Source organism: Phyllobates terribilis, unplaced genomic scaffold (genome assembly GCF_046119375.1).
Source record: "Phyllobates terribilis strain yellow unplaced genomic scaffold, ASM4611937v1 Scaffold_2__4_contigs__length_985480577, whole genome shotgun sequence".
In the NCBI taxonomy this organism is placed as follows: Eukaryota; Metazoa; Chordata; class Amphibia; order Anura; family Dendrobatidae; genus Phyllobates; species Phyllobates terribilis.
This window is the reverse complement of record NW_027362762.1, coordinates 870,162,775-870,184,455: the sequence shown is the minus strand read 5'-3', so window position 1 is coordinate 870,184,455 and position 21,681 is coordinate 870,162,775. Positions and strand designations below refer to the sequence as shown.

Genomic DNA, 21,681 nt, shown 5'->3' with positions numbered 1-21,681 from the left:
CACTTTAATTTTGGGGGTGACTCCAAATCCAGGCCTCCATTGGTTAATAAGTGTGATTTCCATTGATGATTTTTGTGTGATTTTGTTGTCAGCACATTCAACTTTGTACAGAACAAAGTATTCAATGAGAATATTTCATTCATTCATTCAATTCATTCATATGTGTGTGTGTGTGTGTGTGTGTGTGTGTGTATATATATATGTATGTGTGTGTGTGTGTATATATATATATATATATATATATATATATATATATCTGTATCTGTATCCTTTATTGTGTTGCCATTTTACGAGACCAGTAACGCTTTCATTTTTCGTCATTTTTTCTGGCATTACGGTGACCAAAACAAACACACACTTTTGTCAACTTTCATTTTTACTGTTTACTTTGTTTACCGATCGGGTTAATTTTTTTAAAATATTTTGATAGGTCTGACTCTTCTGGTTGCTGCAATACAGTGTGTATTTTTTTATTATCTTTATTTTTAATGTGGTGAGTTGATATTTTTTTCTTTTAATTTTTTTTTTCTTATTTTTTTAAAAGCTTTACTACGTTTCACTGTTCTTATTAATCTCCTTAAGGGATGTGAGCCTGCAATAGTCTGATCGCTTGTACTATACACAGCAATGTCCACAGTATTGTTGCATATAGTAAAAATCATGGTCTCCTTTGAAGCCCAGCCACCGGCATATACAAATAACTGGCCGAAATCTCTGATTCTGATTTGGTCATACAGATCCGTTGTAGCAGAGTATGAACCCAGTCAGTCCAAAAAGTGGGGGAGGGGAAAAGATAACCCTACCATTCACCTATTCTCAAACCTACCTAAACGCGGAGGTTTGCACCCTAATGGCGCAATTGGTTCCCTGCTCAACAATGACTAGCCCTAATAGACCCTATAATGCCCTATAAGCCGTGACCGAAGGGATTCTACAACACCGCCACCTATAAACCTCAATCAACTTTAGGAGAAAAGCAACACCCCAATTTTCCAGTTTTACAACCTCAGCTGAATTATTATAAATCCCGTATGACTCAACCAGATTAGCACAAATGATCTCAATGACGATGCTAATAATAACATTTACCACTACTTATATAGGTCAGTGGCCCAGGGGGTTGGCCAGTGAACCAATTTCATATGACCCTTTCAGGATAGCAGTATAGGTAAACACAATATATATATAATAATGGTACAGATACATATTAGAAATAAAGCAACATAAAATGGAAGGAAGGGTCACCCATTAGAGAAGTTAGTAGGTACCCCCCTTAACGTTTACGGTTAGCCACAAATATCAGTAAATCAGTAACCCCAATAAAGTTGTAATGCATATAGTATGTTATAGTCTCGACGTGTTTCTCTTAAAGCGAACCTGTTAGCGGAATTTTGTTATGTAAACTACATACACTGTCAGGTTAGTGCCGTTGCACTGATTAAAATGATACCTGGGTTAATGAAATCCATCTTGTGGTTGTTGTTTAATCTGTCTTTGCAATTTTCAATTAATGATATGCTCGCGCTTTGGGGCGGGACTGTATGCGGGTCTTTATTTGGTTCTCTGTTCTCTTGGCGCAATAGATGCTACTGCGGGGCACGGGCGGGCTTGCGCAGAATAAGATCATTGCTCACAGATAGATGCTACTGCGCATACGCCGACGCCATTTTGACCTGTTATTTAAGCCCATAAGGATGAATGTGAGAACAGAGCACCAGATAGAGCGCAACCCACAGGCCGCCCCGAAGCACGAGCATATCATTATCTCCAAACTGCAATCAAAGATTAAACAACAACCACAGGACAGATTTCATCAATCCAGGTATCGGTTTAATCAGTGTGTTAGCGCCAACCTGATCACAGGTTCGCTTTAAATAGGTACATCAGGAGAACATACTAAAGAGGGATAGTTTAAACATATATCAAACTCATCTACTTAGCTTCAGATGATAAGGTGATTTATGATAATTCAACTGAGGTTGTAAACCTGGAAAATTGAGGGATTTGCCTTTCTCCTAAAGTTGATTGAGGTTTATAAATGGTGGAGTTGTAGAATCACTTTGGTTACGGTTTATAGGGCATCATAGGTCTTATTAGGGCTAGTCCTCATTGAACGGGGGCACCAGTTGCGTTATTAGGGTGCAAATCTCCACAGTTAGGTAGGGGTGAGAATAGGTGAATCGTAGGGTTGTTTCCCCTCCCAAACTTTTTTGACTGACTGGGTTCAGTTTAGCCTAATTGTTCGTATGTACATATATATAATATGTACAGTACAGACCAAAAGTTTGGACACACCTTCTCATTTAAAGATTTTTCTGTATTTTCATGACTATGAAAATTGTACATTCACACTGAAGGCATCAAAACTATGAATTAACACGTGGAATTATATACTTTACAAAAAAGTGTGAAACAACTGAAAATATGTCTTATATTCTAGGTTCTTCAAAGTAGCCACCTTTTGCTTTGATGACTGCTTTGCACACTCTTGGCATTCTCTTGTTGAACTTCAAGAGATAGTCACCGGAAATGTTCTTCCAACAATCTTGAAGGAGTTCCCAGAGATGCTTAGCACTTGTTGGCCCTTTTGCCTTCACTCTGTGGTCCAGCTCACCCCAAACTATCTTGATTGGGTTCAGGTCTGGTGACTGTGGAGGCTAGGTCATCTGGCGTAGCACCCCATCACTCTCCCTCTTGGTCAAATAGCCCTTACACAGCCTGGAGGTGTGTTTGGGGTCATTGACCTGTTAAAAAATAAATGATGGTCCAACTAAACGCAAACCGGATGGAATAGCATGCCGCTGCAAGATGCTGTGGTAGCCATGCTGGTTCAGTATGCCTTCAATTTTGAATAAAACCCCAACAGTGTCACCAGCAAAGCCCCCCCACACCATCACACCTCCTCCTCCATGCTTCACGGAGGAAACCAGGCATGTAGAGGCCATCCGTTCACCTTTTCTGCGTCGCACGAAGACACGGTGGTTGGAACCAAAGATCTCAAATTTGGACTAATCAGACCAAAGCACAGATTTCCACTGGTATAATGTCCATTCCTTGTGTTCTTTAGCCCAAACAAGTCTCTTCTGCTAGTTGCCTGTCCTTAGCAGTGGTTTCCTAGCAGCTATTTTACCATGAAGGCCTGCTGCACAAAGTCTCCTCTTAACAGTTATTGAAGAGATGTGTCTGCTGCTAGAACTCTGTGTGGCATTGACCTGGTCTCTAATCTGAGCTGCTGTTAACCTGCGATTTCTGAGGCTGGTGACTCGGATAAACTTATCCTCAGAAGCAGAGGTGACTCTTGGTCTTCCTTTCCTGGGGCGGTCCTCATGTGAGCCAGTTTCTTTGTAGCGCTTGATGGATTTTGCAACTGCACTTGGGGACACTTTCAAAGTTTGCCCAATTTTTCGGACTGACTGACCTTCATTTCTTAAAGTAATGATGGCCACTCGTTTTTCTTTACTTAGCTGCTTTTTTCTTGCCATAATACAAATTCTAACAGTCTATTCAGTAGGACTATCAGCTGTGTATCCACCTAACTTCTGCATAACACAACTGATGGTCCCAACCCCATTTATAAGGCAAGAAATCCCACTTATTAAACCTGACAGGGCACACCTGTGAAGTGAAAACCATTTCCGGTGACTACCTCTTGAAGCTCATCAAGAGAATGCCAAGAGTGTGCAAAGCAGTCATCAAAGCAAAAGGTGACTACTTTGAAGAACCTAGAATATAAGACATATTTTCAGTTGTTTCACACTTTTTTGTTAAGTATATAATTCCACATGTGTTAATTCATAGTTGTGATGCCTTCAGTGTGAATGTACAATTTTCATAGTCATGAAAATACAGAAAAATCTTTAAATGAGAAGGTGTGTCCAAACTTTTGGTCTGTACTGTATGTGTGTGTGTGTAAAATAATATGTGAAACATGATTATTTTCTAAATACTTTTATTTGTTATAATTAAAATGACATTTTACATAGTGTATGTTCTGTGAATCAAGCTCCATGATGACTGGCACAGAAGTCTTCAATAGACCCCTACCTGTCATAGCAACCCATCCAGCGCCCTGTGATTGTGTCATGGGGGCGCCAAAGGGTGCATAGAATGACGCACACCCATGCCAGCGTGCTGTTGATGCCACTGTCAGAGTTCGACAGCAGCATTTAACAGGTTAATAGTCTCAGATGGAGCTCCGCTCCACTCGCGCCTGTTATTGGCAGATCCTGGCAGCCATTATCTGTTGGATATGAGACGAGCTCACCCCGTGATCCCTCTCCATATACTCACTGCCAACTTGCTCCGTACATGTACGGCGGAGGTCGGTAAGTGGTTAGAGACAGTTAACAATCTTCCCAGGAGTGAATCGCCAATCAAATACACACCAAGAGAAATCACAAAAAATCCAAGAGCTACAGCTGAGACTCTAAAGGCCTCAGCTAGCATGTTATGTGTTCAAGTTCATGACAGCACAATTAGTCTGAATAAACACTGTTTGTTTGGCAACATTGAAACAATGTCCTTTGGGTAGACGAGACGAGACAAGAGTAGAGATGTTTGGCAATAATACCCTACATACACGGCGTATTGGCACAAACACCTCTTACCTACTATCAAGAACAATGGCGGAGGGGTGAAGATTTGGGCTTGTTTGCAGCCACCAGATTTGAGCACCTTGTAGTTAGTGAGTCGACTATAAAATCCTCAGTACGTCAAACTATTCTAGAGTGAAATATGAGGTCATCTATCAAAAAGCTAAAGATTGACCGAAACTGGGTTATTCAATGGGACAAGGATCCTAAGCACACCAGCAAAGAACAAACTCGAGGTGTTACAATGGCCAAGTCACGATCTGGACCTCGACCCCAGTGAAATGCTGTTGCGGGACCTTAACGGAGCTGCGCATAAACGAATGCCTGAAAACCTCAAGGAACTTGAAGAGGTTGATTGATTGGGGGTGTACTTAGTTTCTGCATTATAGCCTAGTTTTTCTTTAATAAATAATGACACAATGTAATTTGTTACATGTTGTTAATTCTGCATAAAATGGTCCCATTAGCAGAGTCTGTGCAGTTTTATCTGTGCAGGTTCCTTCTACAACCCAATAATGTGCAGTGCGCTCTTACAGACTGCGGACGTGTCTCTAGCACCGGATTATTACTCTTTGCTAATAAGCTGCTGGGCTAATAAACAGAATGAGATGCCAGACTCTCCAGGATGTTTTTTTAGCTCGGCGGTCATGTGTTTTTAATTGATTCCTGGAATTCCTCCAAGTGAAATTAATGTTGAAGGTATGTGAAGATTAGAATTAGCGCCAGGCTTAGGAACCGAGCTCACAAGAACATGAAGGCTCAGTCTTACAAGGCCTGTTATGTGCCACGGCTTCAGATCACATGAAGGCTCAGGCTCACAAGGCCTGTTATGTGCCACGGCTTCAGATCACATGAAGGCTCAGTCTCACAAGGCCTGTTATGTGCCACGGCTTCAGATCACATGAAGGCTCAGGCTCACAAGGCCTGTTATGTGCCACGGCTTCAGATCACATGAAGGCCCAGTCTCACAAGGCCTGTTATGTGCCACGGCTTCAGATCACATGAAGGCCCAGTCTCACAAGGCCTGTTATGTGCCACGGCTTCAGATCAGATGAAGGCCCAGTCTCACAAGGCCTGTTATGTGCCACGGCTTCAGATCACATGAAGGCTCAGACTCACAAGGCCTGTTATGTGCCACGGCTTCAGATCACATGAAGGCTCAGTCTCACAAGGCCTGTTATGTGCCACGGCTTCAGATCACATGAAGGCTCAGGCTCACAAGGCCTGTTATGTGCCACGGCTTCAGATCACATGAAGGCCCAGTCTCACAAGGCCTGTTATGTGCCACGGCTTCAGATCACATGAAGGCCCAGTCTCACAAGGCCTGTTATGTGCCACGGCTTCAGATCAGATGAAGGCCCAGTCTCACAAGGCCTGTTATGTGCCACGGCTTCAGATCACATGAAGGCTCAGTCTCACAAGGCCTGTTATGTGCCACGGCTTCAGATCACATGAAGGCTCAGTCTCACAAGGCCTGTTATGTGCCACGGCTTTAGATCACATGAAGGCTCAGTCTCACAAGGCCTGTTATGTGCCACGGCTTCAGATCACATGAAGGCTCAGTCTCACAAGGCCTGTTATGTGCCACGGCTTCAGATCACATGAAGGCCCAGTCTCACAAGGCCTGTTATGTGCCACGGCTTCAGATCACATGAAGGCCCAGTCTCACAAGGCCTGTTATGTGCCACGGCTTCAGATCACATGAAGGCTCAGGCTCACAAGGCCTGTTATGTGCCACGGCTTCAGATCACATGAAGGCCCAGTCTCACAAGGCCTGTTATGTGCCACGGCTTCAGATCAAATGAAGGCCCAGTCTCACAAGGCCTGTTATGTGCCACGTCTTCAGATCACATGAAGGCTCAGTCTCACAAGGCCTGTTATGTGCCACGGCTTCAGATCTCCACTTCTGATCTCAGGCCGTCAAGTTCTACCAACAAGTTTCCTGTCCATTAGAAACAGGACTATATGAAGGAGTCGTCCACCCAAGATAGGGATCTGTTCCTTAGAGAAGTACAATGACTTTGTGGCTATCATTCTATATAATGGATGTGGTGGAAATTATTGTACATCAGTTTTCAGATGAAGCCATGTAGGGTTCATAGGCTTTTACCTATAAGAAAAAAACAAACACGTTAACCTCAATGTATAGGATGGGTGATCACTGGGGATCCTGCCTCTGGGACCACAAGTGCTCCTGAGATTGTGGCTCTGGAACCCAAGAATTTGGCTTCCCTGCTCCGTCCTGAATAAAAGGATTGTACTTTTGTTCACCCTTAAAGGGGTTATCTGGGATGATTTTATTTTTTACTTATGCGCCTAAGTCTTTACAGTTACTACCTTCCTGTTGTCCCCAGCACCGATCTTTTTCGAAGAACAGTCACAGATCGCTCCTGCCAGCAATTACATGGCTTCTGGTGACGTAACGTCAACAGAGCAGCAGTTTTTCTTCTGTTTTGCTCTATTAACGGGCCAGGACTGCTGATATCGTGCTTATTCATAGCCGGCTCCCCGCTGCATAACTGCGGGGAGCCAGCTATGGATCAGCATGACATCGGCAATCACACCCTGTTTTCAGTTGCCTGGAATAGGAAGAGCTGCTCTGTTAACGTGAAGCAGCAGAATTGCCGGCAGGAGCAATCTGTGGTCGGTCTGAGTTGGCGCCGGGCACAACACACCTGCAGCTAGCAGCTGCTTGTCTGTCAGTTCTTCGCTCCATGAGAAAAAAAATATGCCCAGACGACACCGGTCTACGACAGTCTATGGCTGTGCACTGCAGTTGAGACCCTCCACTAGGGCCTAAACATTTTACTTTTATTACTGTTGGTTTATGACATCGCCTTTTCCATGGAAGTGTTCATCACAATATGTTGCAGTTAAAGGGTGATTGTACTTTAGGTGCTGACAGTTGTCTGCTTTAGCACTATGGTCCATTGCGGTGAGATCCAGAAGAGCTATAATCATGTTCCTATGTGCATCTACAGTATACGTTGCCTCCACCCGATTGAAACCAATTTGGTCTCCGTTTGGGCAGTGTTGTAGCTTTCTTAGGACCTGGTTCTGGGGACATCTTGTGTTTGTGACATTTGTTTTTCTTGCTCTGAAGTTGATAAGTTTTTTGGTTCTTTTTCCCAGATCTGAGTGAGTCTGTTCTACCCAGGTGGTGCTTTGACGTTGGAGCCACCTACCTGCATGGCTACGATAAAGAAGGCAACAAACTATGTAAGTATAAAACAGGTTTGTGCTTTTATTAAGCCGAGCTTACATACGGCTTCATCTTTTTCAGAATCCAATCATTTTTCAAAAATTTCTTTATTCACATAATGTAAGGCGGCACTTCAGAGAAACATACTTTAATAGTGGGATAAAAGATGCAAAAGCGCAGTAGGGTCTTATCCAAGTGGGTGTCCTGAAGAAGGAGTCTTAGTGACTCTGAAATGCATTGACATTAAACCAATTTTTCATATTCCATCGTGGATTGTCATTAATCCAGCAGTGCCGGATGCTTCCATCACCCGTGGTATACTTAAAATGTGCATTTATAGGCTTAGACCTGTCACTCAAGGGCAGCAGACGGGGAGAAGCCGCCAGAGACCTGCTCGTCCAACTAGTCTACAGCGCGACTTGTTTCCAGAGGTTTTTAAAGTATGTTTTTCTCTGAAACATGGCAGAATTTCAGAGTCAAATATACCTGGCTGAGATTGCACAGCCATTGCTTGATACTGTACGTGCTGGCCACGGATTGGGCTGTCGGGTTACCTTTAAAGCAGAAAGAGGAGAGAGCCATTCTCAGCCACACCATTTACCTTGCACGTAGTTTACCAATATTCCCATAAAGTACAATAAAAATAACCACGTACATCCACGGAAACCTCTCTATTGCATCTACTCCTGCCTAGACAGCCACACGGGGGTCATAAGAGATGGCCACATACATACTGCACCGTTACTACTTCCTAGAGCCTGTTTCTGCCTATGCACTACTCCTCTGATCTGGAAAATTTATAGTTTTTTGGAAGCCATACTGCATCTCTGCCCTCTCCTCTGCTTCCACTATTGTTCAGGGCTCAGTGTGTTGTCAGAAACCCCTGTTCTTCTGTGTGTAAGAGGGTTCTCTTTGTTCCCCTCCTACATCAGTCTTTATTTTTTCTATCTCCTCTGTGTAGGAGGGGAGGTAAGGGTTAATCCCCTCACATGTACCCCCTTTTGAATATGGTTCCCTTGTGTCTTCTCGCCTCTACTCTATGGCCTCCATATACTGCAATAAAGGTTGTTTCTGTCCCCTCCATCCCCTCTTCCCCAGCTGCCCAATCCTAGCATTTACCATGTGTGGAGCAGGCTTTTCTCGTTCCATAACATATACAGCTCTGGCAAAAATTAAGAGACCACTGCACCGTTTTCTAAAAATCCCCATCTCTGACAGCCATTCCATTCCAGTGTCAGTTGAATTCCAACCACAGTCCACCTCATTCTACTTAATGTGCTTCTGATTAGGTGATCACCTGAACCAAATCTTATGTAACGAGGGAAAGGATAAAAAACACTGCTGTGGTCTTCACAATCCTCTTGCAATAGGACAAACTGGATGGCAAAACAAGTGCTAGGAATAGCCCAAAAGTAATTTGAATGAAAAAATAACTTTTAACCATGCCAAAGGAGTTGAAAAGAAAAGTCTTGAGTGAGGAAAAGAAGGTCTCAATTCTGGCTTCACTAGCAGAGGGATACAGTGAGCGTCATGTTGCCTCCATCCTTAAAATTTCGAAGACGGCAGTCCATTACAACGGGGTCAAGCAGCAGACATTGGGGACAACAAAGCTACAGACCGGCAGAGGGCGAAAGCGACTCTCCACTGACCGGGATGACCGTCATCTTATTCGAATGTCACTCAGCAACCGCAGGATGACATCAAGTGACCTACAGAAGGAATGGCAAATGGCAGCTGGGATGAAGTGCACGGCAAGAACAGTTGGTACCAGGCTCCTAGAGGTAGGCATCATGTCATGTAAAGCTAGAAAAAAAGCCTTTCATCAATGAGAAGCTAAGGAGAGCCAGGCTGAAGTTTGCCAGAGACCATAAGGATTGGACCATAGGGGACTGGAGTAAGGTAATCTTCTCTGATGAGTCTAATTTTCAGCTTTGCCCAACACCTGGTCATCTAATGGTTAGACGGAGACCTGGAGAGGCGTACAAGCCACAGTGTCTTGCACCCACTGTGAAATTTGGTGGAGGATCGGTGATGATCTGCGGATGCTTCAGCAAGACTGGAATTGGGCAGGTTAATCTTTACGAAGGATGTATGAATCAAGCCGCATACAAGGTTATCCTTGAAAAACACTGGCTTCCTTCTGCTCAGGCAATGTTCCCCAACTCTGAGAACTGTTTTTTTCCAGCAGGACAGTGCCCCATGCCACACAGCTAGGTCTATCAATGTGTTGATGAAGGAGGACCACATCAAGACCCTGTCATGGCCAGCCCAGTCTCCAGACCTGAACCCCATTGAAAACCTCTGGAATGTAATCAAGAGGAAGATGGATAGTCACAAGCCATCAAACAAAGAAGAACTGCTTACATTTTTGTGCCAGGAGCGGCATAAGGTCACCCAAATGCAGTGTGAAAGACTGGTGGAAAGCAGCCAAGACACATGAAAGCTGTGATTAACAATCATGGTTATTCCACCAAATAGTGACTTCTGAACTCTTCCTGAGCTAAACAGGAGTATTGTTGTTTCTACATGAATAAGAACTTGTTTTCTTTGCATTATTTGAGGTCTGAAAGCACTGTGTTTCTTTTTTATTATTTTGACGATTTCTCATTTGCTGCAAATAAATACAAAATTTTTAGCTTTGAATTTCGGAGACATGCTGTCAGTAGTTTATAGAATAAAACAACAATCTACATTTTACTCAAAAATAAACCTATAAAGCGAAAAATCAGAGAAAATGAAAATTTTGCAGTGGTCTCTCAATTTTTGCCAGAGCTGTATATCGGTCATTAAGCTTGAACAGGTTAAGCTGTAGTAGATTTCTGGTAGAATTTACACAAATTTCTGACTTGGAATACAGTGAATTTGATGGGCTGAGCCTCTTACTAATTCCATCCCACACAAAAAAAGAAAATAGAAGTTGAAATTGAACATTGTCCTTAAATTTAAATTGCCCAGGCTTACATTATATATTTATACAGTATATATTAGTATTGCAATTGCAAGTTAGTGCATGTGTCTGTGTCCTAACGCTATTAAGGAAGCCCTCCCATAAAGTTTATTTTTTCACTAAATCTGCATATATGTGCATGTAATGTAGTGTGTGTATTAATATCCTCACCTACCGCCACCTTCTCCAGGATCCAGCGCCGGTCATCTCCTCTTCTCAGTGACCTCATCGCTCTTCAGACTCTCTCGCTCACTCTAAGCGTGAGCCGGAGGTCTCTTTTACAATATAAGTCTATGGAGCCTTATTCTGAGCCACGTTCTGACGTCCCATAGACTTCCATTGTAAAAGCCACTTACGGGCCACGCAGAGCTCAGCGTGACCTGTAGAGTCTGCAGAGAGGTGATGTCACACAGAAGAGGAGATCGACTCTGGGTCCTGGAGAGGGAGGGTACATATATACAGATTTAATAAACTTCATGGGAGGGGTTTTTACACCTTGTCCATAAAGTGAATGCCGGTCCATATAGGATATAACAGAGGTCATTGCCCAATAGATTCATTCTTGTGGTTTCTCAGTTTGGTAGAATGAAGAATTCTCAGTAATGTAAAGACCCCACATCAATGCCGCCGTTTGATCTCATAGCGATGATAATGTTCCACTTGGCGCAAAGCGAAATCTGTGTGATATTTCATTACCGCCTTGTTTTATCCAGGAATACACAGTAGTCTTGTGACTGCGCCTGAGGTCGGACCTTGTTCTCCTCCATGACTGGCGCCTTTGTTTTCCTGCAGTTAATCATATGAAAACTAGTTGAGCGTGTACTTGTCAGCGACAGAGTATGTGTGTAGTTATTAGATGTGATTATAAGTTATATCTACTTTGTGTTTGATTTGTAAATGACTTTTTAGTTTATGCGGTTGGAGAAAGCATTTTTAATGAGCCAAAACTATATTTTGCAATGTCATGTGGAGGAACCCTTGTGTGGATTCTGCTGATGATCTTCCTTCGGAGCATGGCCTCCTGTGATGGCGTCTCATCCCACGTGTGCCTTGAAAGTTTCCCACTTGTGTTTACTCTTTCTCATTGCATAATGATTGACTCTAAATTGATTGAAAATTTACCTAGAACCCTTCCCAGATTGATGGGCAGCAACAATTGCTTCTCCAAGATCATTGCTGATATCTTTCCTCTTAGGCCTTGTGGTAACACACATCTACATGCTTCGGACCAGCAAACTGCCAAAACGTCTGCTTTTATAGAGGTGGTTACACTTTCTGAACAATTATCTGCACCTGGCTAATACTTATTCTCTTAATTCCTTTGGCAGAAGTAAGGGTGTACTTAATTTTTTACATACTATGTATTTTGGTCTAGGTTTTAGTAAGTAAGGACACAATGTAATTTATGTGGTCTTGTTCATTCAAGATTGTATTTACTTATTATTAAAAACACCTAAAGCCCCCTGTACAGTTCAGACTAATGTCTGCTGAACCCATCGATATCAATGCGCTCGGCCAACAGTCTTGTGTATGGGAACCACGAACAATCCGTTTTTGGGGGATATCTGAATTTGGCTTGTCTGGTTTCAGACTGCTGATCGTATTGTCCCCCAGAGATAAGTCATGTCTGGTGAGGACTCTCATACAGAACACAGGAGCAAGTGGCCGAAGGAGGCTGCCGTGTATGGGAGAGTTGAGAATGGGCCTTTTCGTTATTGTCCACCTCAATGAGGGGTCCAGGTAGCTTGATTTGAACTCATAAACATTATTTTTGGGGGTATATTAACACAGTATACCATTATCATACTGAAATTCTAATTAAAAAAAGCCATTGTGTCTGAACGTACTTTCAATGGTTGGTTAAAAGGGGTGGTCCAAAACTAATATTGATTTTAATTTTAAGTGTCTATTTATTGTAATAATCAAATCGCTTTTATCATATGCTTTAATTAAAAAGTCCCTGCTGTTCCTTCATTACAACACTTAAGTTAGGACATTTTTGTTATATAAGGTCCATGATGTTTAAAGGGCACCTGTCAGCTGTTACATGGCTCGCATGCAGGCATAGGCTTGTCACTCACCGTCGGCGCGCGAGGAGAAGCCTCCGGGGACCCGCCTCTACGACTAGTCAATAGAGCGCCTCCATCCCTGGCGGCTATGAACAGCATGTTTTTCTCTGTAACGCCGCAGCGTGATCACACAGCCAGTGGCTGATACATGCTGCCCACGGTTTCCCTTCAATGAAAATAATGTGCACTAATAACACTTTTTACATATCCGTTTAGTTTGGCTCCGAGTAAAGCTCCATGTACGTGATAACAAAACAAATGAGGACAAGAAGAAATGTGTTGCGTTTTGGTTGGAGCGATATGCCAAAAGGGAGCCGGGAAAACTTCTGACCGTTGTCTTTGACATGGCTGAGTGTGGACTGAGTAATGTGGTAAGTGATCTACATTTACCAGATGTTAAACTTATGACATTTTTCATCTGTTAGTATTTTACTAATGTACTATAATTTTATGTTTTACATGGCAATTCATCGTTGGTCAGTCTTAAAACCTCCTCAGGGTTTTAGGGAATCTGACGGACAATTCATGCTGTCCAAACTGCGGGAAGCATGAATCAAAGCTGAGCAGCACAAATGCAGTCGGGTATATTAATCTCTAAAACGCTCCGGCATTTCAATAAATTACACTTTGAAGATCTGGCTGGAGACTCTAGTAAGACCAGACTAGCTTGGCTCCAACCCCGGACAGCTCTTCTCAGTGTCACTGCAGGTAATTGATAGGTGTCTCTTTTTTTTGTGTACACAGGGAGGGGAGAGACCTTTCTATCAGCTACAACGGCGGGCGCTGAGAAGAGCCGGCCTAAAGTTCACTTTGAATATCTGGCCAGGGACTGTAGCCAGAGACCAGAATAGTTTGGTTCCAACCCTAGATGGCTCTTCTCAGTGTCACTGATAGGTGTCTCTTTATCATGTACACTGGGATGGGAAAGACCTCTTGATCAGATCCAGTGGCGCTCAGAAGACCCGGCCTGGGGGCAACGCCGGCTTGTCTGGTCCCTAGGTGGGTCTTTAAAGTACATCTTCTCTGAAATGCCGCAGCACTTAGGCGAGTAGTATACCTGGCTGTATTTATGCAGCCACGATGCAATTCATGTTCAGGTTCCTTTTAAAGTTTTGAATGTAGAATTAACAAATGCGTGCTTTAGTCTGTTTTTTGCCTTCACATCCACAGCTGAGAATGAGTGATTAAACATACTAAGTTTGACTTAGGTATACTAATAGATCACAGACTGCACATGAGTCAACAGTGTGATGCAGCAGCAAAAAGGCAAACAGTTCTTGGATGTATTAAGAGAAGCATACAGTCTAGATCACGTATATTAATTATCCCCTTCTACTCCTCCTTGGTCAGACCTCATCTGGAATACTGTGTCCAGTTCTGGGCACCACATTTTAAAAAATACATTGAAAAACTGGAGCAAGTTCAGAGGAGAGCGACCAGGATGGAGATCAGTGTTCAAACTATGTCTTACGAGGAATGGTTAAAGAATCTGGGAAAGTTTAGCAAAAAAGTAGGCTAAGAAGAGACTTAATAGCTGTCTATAAATATCTGAAGGGATGTCACAGTGTAGAGGGATCATCCTTATTCTTATTTGCACATGGAAACACAAGAAGCAATGGGATGAAACTGAAAGGGAGAAGATACAGATTAGATATTAGAAAAAACTTTTTGACAGTGAGAGTGATCAATGAGTGGAACAGGCGGCCACGAGGGGTGGTGAGTTCTCCTTCAATGGAAGTCTTCAAAAAAGATGGTTTAGTGAATCCTGCATTGAGCAAGGGGTTGGACACGAGGACCCTAGAGGTCCCTTCCAACTCTAACTTTGTATGATTCACTGAAATACCTTACCCAAACAGATGATGAGAAATTATTTTTTTTGTAGGGAGAACATGCTATTTAATAAAGTCCTGTGATCACAGCAGCATCAGCAATATTTCAAGCAAATGGTCTCCGCTGCTCTCAGGGGGTTAGGAAAATACGATGTAAGCTAGTGATCAATGTCTGGGCTGCTGCTCCACTACATCTGAATTTAAGAGACAAGGATAGGAAAGGAAGGAGAGTTTTATAGTTGTAAACCCTTCCCGTCATGACTTGGTTTAGTTTTTTGCACTTTTGTATTTTGCTATTTCTTCTATTTGTTTTTTTTTTTTTCCACCAACATGGCCATATGAGAATTTGTGTTCACTTTACCATATAATGCACTGAAAATGGGAAAAATAATTTAATATTGGAAAAGAAAAACCTACACAAATCCACCATTGTTCTTTAGTATTAATTTATATGCCAAGTGGTGACAGCAAGCTGCAGATTCTAGATATAATAGATGGGACTGATATACAGATATATTAAGATATTAAGCCACTCTAAATGTTCTCCCATTTTTCACCTATTAAAAAAAAAATCCTGTTTTTAATCTGGAGAGATTTAAGAGGCACTTTATTTAATATGGCACGCTGTGCTAATGTGTTTTGGAAGCGAGTCCCATATCGCGGTAGGATCAGCATTAAAGCCGACTTTGAAGCCAGTGAAGATTTGTTCATAAAGTATCTGTAATATAGTTGTGAAGATACCGTGCACCGGTGTCACACAAATCAAGATTTCCTACAATTTGAAACTTTTAGCGGAGTGTATACATTTACACATCAAATATCTGACGGAGAATAAAAAGCTTTTAAGTCTTTTTTTATCTTGTATGAAGCTATTCCCCTTGATGGAAGGAATGACCTTTCCTGTTTTAAGTTTCTATTTCTTAAAATAATTACTCAAATGATTGAACAAATGCAGTTGTAGATTTAGGATCTGTAAGGGTTTACCGATTTTTTTTAATTTTTTTTATTATTATTATTTGTTTTTGTCTGAATTTAAAGGGGAATTCTCATCTCAATAAGGATGCCAGTCAGTCCTGAGAATGAAGGAGGCGCTGTGCTGTTTTTGTACTGCGTCCCATTTAGTGTGAATGAGGCCGTCTGCAGGTCGCTGCACAGTAGGATGCACCACTGTGGTGCCGCCTACTTCATTCTCAGGATTGGTGGTGGGCCCAGAGGTCTAACCCTCAGAGATCATTGATGGGTTATTCCATTCTTCAGGATTACTCACCGACCCACCGTGGGAACCCCCACTCATCCCATGAACAGGGATTGAAATGCCCCTTCTGAATTGAGTGCTGGCCGGGCATCTGCACCACTTCTCCATTCTTTGTCTACAAGTACAATACTCTTTTTTTTTTTTTCTGGCATAGAATGATTGTGGCTTTGGTGCACAGATGCGGCCACTGCTCAATCTACGGATAGGTGACATTTTCTAAAGATAAGATGGCGATAGTGAAATGCCATCACTTACTAGGATAGCAATACTCCTTTTAACCTCTTGGCAATGAGCGCCACACATGTACAGCGGGTGTATGGAGCATGCTCAGGAGCTGAGCCTGCCCCATTCCCGGCAGATGATGTCTGTGTCATTCAGTCATCATATGCCTCTAACAAAAACAGTTCCCCCCCCGCTGCTGTTAACCTCTTAAATGCTGCTATTAGATATTGCAGCTGGCGACCCAGGGGCGCACCGTTCCACCCGCCCATTAACGCTGCAGCCTTTTAAGCATAGTTGTGTTCTGATGAACTAAACAAAAACACGGCATTCAATCTGTATTAAAGGTTAAAAGTTCTCAGAGTTTTGCATTTACCCATGTTCATTAAGGTGCCCACGCATTAATCTATGCCAGTATCCCCATGACAACACTTCTTAGCTCCATGAATTATCAGCTCAGCGCTCCAGTGGATATACTGGATATAATTAAGGAAATCTTTCCTAGCCCAAGTCAGAGATAAAATAAGAGATTTACTAAGTTATTATTTGGCCCATGATAACTGTAAAGTTGCTAAAGCCCCAGGCCAGGCAGTGTTACCATGGGAGCGCAGCTCGAGAAGCTCTCATTATTGCAGGCCTTTAATTTCTAGTGTTTATGACTAGAAAAGTAAGTCCCTAAATTTGACGGTAGAGGTAAAATATCTTCAGAATATCAGTTGGTTGGCAGAATTGCGGTTAAAGGGCTATTCCCATCTCCAAGATCCTATCCCAATATGTAGTAGGTGTAATAATAATAATATAAGCAAATACCTCCAATGAGAAATTTAGTATAGTTCTTCAGATTCACTTACCCCATGTGCAGGGCATTGCAGTAGCTTTGGTAGCCATGGTTACAACCACTAAGAGCTGTCTAACTAACTAACTGTCACTACATGAATGGTCATAACCATGGATATCTAAGCTACTGCATTGCCCTGCACATGAGGTAAGCAACATAGCGAATCTGAAGAACTATACTACATTTCTAATTGGAGGTATTTGCTAATATTATTAATAATACACCTACTACATATTGGAATAGCATGTTGGAGATGGGAACACCCCTTTAATGTTCCTCCGGGATTTTCCCTTACCCAGTCTTCTGCATGGCATTTAATGTGTCGGCATACTGTAGCATATCCCCATATTCACTGTAGGAACTGCCATATTGCTTCCAGCCCAGCTCTTCTAGGACTGGGTTCACATCTGTGCTCCTAGATCAAAAAGTCTGGTAGTTCTAGATCTGTTACCAAAATCGCCCGATGAAACCTATTGACTACAATGAGGGGAAAAAAACGCTGCTATATATATATATATATATATATATATATATATATATATATATATATATATATATATATATATATATATATATATATATAATATTTTTTTTTTTTAAGAGAGTCTACATCTGAGTTTTCAGCACAGCTATGAAAGCTGAGAAAGCTGACTATACGAAAAGCTGTCACATAATAGGACAGTGCATGATTGTATTCACCGGTCACGCTCTCATTTTAGGGGAAATAATCTTCCCGGAATTTGTATTTCCAAATAGTAGAATCTTGTCCCATTGTGAATTATCTCCTGGAACAACCTTAGCGATAATTATATTTGTAATCCGCGGCGCTGCCCGCTCTCTCCGCGCCTGTGATAACTTCTGCATAGTAATAAGCAAATTCATATCGCTTGTAAAAAATAAAAAGATAAAACGCGGCTCTCATTGCAAGCGGCTTCATTAGAAAAGGTTGTTCTCCAGATAATGTGCATTTGCATATGTAATCCTCCTGGGTTTTTAGTTTTGCGGAGATAAAGTGAAGTTTTTTTTTTATTTCTCTTGCTTCTGCGTTTTGAAGTGGAAGTGATATATTTATAAAAGGACGGTGCCTGAAGGACATTCATCTTGTGGAGCTGGTGAGATGTTGTACTTTGTGCATTATTAGCGGACCGTAGTTCAGCCTTGTGCTAACATTATGTAATTTAGCAAGAGGGAAGGAGAGGAGGGACATCATGATGGGAAGGGGCATTAATTACAGCAGCGGATCAAACATAGACATGGCAAATGTGCAAAAATCATCTTTAATATTATCTGTACATTTATTTATACTGTGATAGATCGGCTCACTTGGAGCACATGGAGGTAGACACAGGAACGCTGTCTCTTTAAATCTTCCACTGGGTTTTTTTTTTTTGCTGCTGGGATCTGCCCGCTCAGGAAGCTGACATATAAACGTTCAACTTTATATACTGTAGATATAGTATATCTTATACTGTATTTATATACTGTAGATATAGTATATCTTGACTTCAGCAAAGCATTTGACAAAGTATCTCACACCATCCTTATTGAAAAAATGACCAAGTATGCAATGGACCAGGCAACTGTTAGGTGGATTCATAACTGGCTTAGTGATCGGACTCAAAGGGTGGTTGTAAATGGCTTCACATCCAGCTGGATGAATGTCTCAAGTAGGGTAACACAGGGCTCCGTCCTGGGACCTGTATTGTTCAACATCTTTATCAATGATTTAGATGAAGGAATTGAGGGTAAACTGATTAAATTTGCTGATGACACAAAGCTAGGAGGGATAGCTAATACTAGAGAAGAGAGAGAGAGGATTCAAAAAGACCTAAATAAACTGGAGCAGTGGGCAGCAACCAACAGAATGGTTTTTAACAGGGAAAAATGCAAAGTACTACATCTGGGCAATAAAAATGAAAAAAGCATATACAGAATGGGAGGAATAGAGCTAAGCAACAGTACATGTGAAAAAGACTTAGGTATACTAATAGATCATAGACTGAACATGAGTCAACAGTGTGATGCAGCAGCAAAAAAGGCAAATACAATTCTGGGATGTATTAACAGAAGCATACAGTCTAGATCACGTGAAGTCATTATCGGTCTTTACTCCTCTTTGGTCAGACCTCATCTGGAATACTGTGTACAGTTTTGGGCACCACATTTTAAAAAAGACATAGACAAACTGGAGCAAGTTCAGAGAAGAGCGACCAGAATGGTGACTGGTCTGCAAACCATGTCCTATGAGGAACGGTTGCAGGATTTGGGAATGTTTAGCTTGCAAAAAAGAAGACTGAGAGGAGACTTAATAGCTGTCTACAAATATGTCAAGGGCTGTCACATTTTAGAAGGATCATCTTTATTCTCATTTGCACAAGGAAAGACTAGAAGCAATGGGATGAAACTGAATGGGAGGAGACACAGATTAGATATTAGAAAAAACTTTTTGACAGTTAGGGTGATTAATGAGTGGAACAGGCGGCCACGAGAGGTGTTGAGTTCCCCTTCAATGGACGTCTTCAAACAGAGGCTGGACAGACATCTGTCTGAGATGATTTAGTGAATCCTGCTTTGAGCAGGGGGTTGGACCAGATGACCCAGGAGGTCCCTTCCAACTCTACCATTCTACCATTCTATGATTCTATGAACTTTCCGTAATGCAACCATCCAGCTCTGGAGAACCCAACTCAAGACACCTCCCTTCCCCAATGAATGAGCCAGGAGGCTGTGTATTTATCCTCTGGACTCCACCCTGGGGTGGAGATATGGTGAACAGCCTCCCACCCTGTTCAATGCACCTAGCCCTAAACATGGCCGATTAACCCGTCTCAGCACTAAGTGTGCTGGAGCATTTTTCTAGGTTCATATCACCGAAGCTAACAACCTCAGTGATACATATCTCCCCTCCAGTACTTTGCCAGTGACTTTGTCACAATACTTTACAGGCCTGGTTTTGCATGCTCTGTTTTAAAATTCTGAAGATCAGAAATAACCCCTGGCACTGGGTCTTCTTACCTGAGCTTACCTCCTAATATATGCCTATTAGGTCATTGACTGAAGTCAGCAGACTCAGTTGTCAGGCCATCCTTCTGATCTGAGCACGATCCATGTTTCACACACATGTGAAAGCTGCTTTAGAGTTAAATGTCAAGGTTGGCACATTTAGGGGAGTTTTATTTTTTTACTTGAATGTATGCATTTTGGCTACAAATCACTTTTTTGCAGTAGGGTTTCATTAAAATTGTATTTTTTCTTCTACAGCCTCTTTGTTTCACTGTACATAGCTGGCTGCAGCGTTGCTTAAAAGTCAATCCATCATTGAGCTTGCCCTGATTCCTGGGTGTAGAAGACTCCTCTCTATTCTTGTATGAATAGCCTCTTCAAAGAGATATTGACTCTAGTCAATATCGACCCTTTAACAAGCTTTGCCATATGACTTAGAATAAGAAGCCAAACCAGACACACTATTTGCAGACACTGTGTTTCGGGGTGTTTGCCTCTCATCAGTGCAAAGCAGAAGATTTGATTTGAGTAGGTGAGAGGCCTCTTCAGGAGCATTGCATGGCCTATTAGTCTCCTTACGCTCTTTTGGTATTCTCCACAGTCTTCCTTTTATTCTCGTACATGAAGGTGCAGCTTTTGATGTGGTCAAGAGAAAGAAGAGAAGACATACAAAATCTGCTATCAGAACGAGCTCACTGATTGATTCGCTGATAACTCATTCCTCTGATATCTACAATCTGTAATACATGCAAGCTGCAATTAAAGGGTTATTCCAAACATTTTAAGTCAGGTTAAGTGATATCTGAAGACTTCTGCCGATTCCAAGAGTAGAGCAGCGTGTAGCAGCTGTATTTGGCCACCTCTCACAGTCCTAGAGAGAACGAATCAGCGGCTCCATTCTAAAAGGGGGCATTATCAGGAAAAGTGGAGGTCCCAGTGGTTAAGTTTAACCATTAACTTTCAAGTTATCAGTGTGGATAAGTGATACATTTAAATCTTGGGATTAACTCTTTAACTTAAAGGAGTTGTCCACTACTGGACAACCTCTTCCTAAACAATGGTCCGGTAGGATAAAAGCTACACATACACTACCGTTCAAAAGTTTGGGGTCACCCAGACAATTTTGTGTTTTCCATGAAAACTCATACTTTTATTTATCAAATGAGTTGCAAAATGAATAGAAAATATAGTCTAGACATTAACAAGGTTAGAAATAATGATTTTTATTTGAAAGAATAATTTTCTCCTTCAAACTTTGCTTTCGTCAAAGAATGCTCCCTTTACAGCAATTCCAGCATTGCAGACCTTTGGCATTCTAGCTGCTAATTTGCTGAGGTAATCTTGAGAAATTTCCCCCCATGCTTCCTGAAGCCCCTCCCACAAGTTGGATTGGCTTGATGGGCACTTTTTGCGCACCATACGGTCAAGCTGCTCCCACAACAGCTCAATGGGGTTGAGATCTGGTGACTGCGCTGGCCACTCCATCACAGATAGAATACCAGCTGCCTGCTTCTTCCCTAAATAGTTCATGCATAATTTGGAGGTGTGCTTTGGGTCATTGTCCTGTTGTAGGATGAAAGTGGCTCCAAAGGGTATGGCATGGTGTTGCAAAATGGAGTGATAGCCATCCTTATTTAAAATCCCATTTACCTTGTACAAATCTCCCACTTTACCAGCACCAAAGCAACCCCAGACCATCACATTACCTCCACCATGCTTGACAGATG

The 21,681-nt window shown here is 42.1% G+C and overlaps 1 protein-coding gene across 1 annotated transcript in view; it reads left to right on the top strand.

Annotated features, from left to right (window-relative positions):
• Positions 1-21,681, top strand: part of MOSPD2 (motile sperm domain containing 2) — a 146,581-nt gene that overhangs the window by 31,061 nt on the left and 93,839 nt on the right. The window contains exons 4-5 of the mRNA XM_073668080.1: positions 7,725-7,811; positions 13,027-13,181. Coding sequence (XP_073524181.1) covers positions 7,725-7,811; positions 13,027-13,181 — 242 coding nt within the window. The remainder of the gene's footprint in view (positions 1-7,724; positions 7,812-13,026; positions 13,182-21,681) is intronic.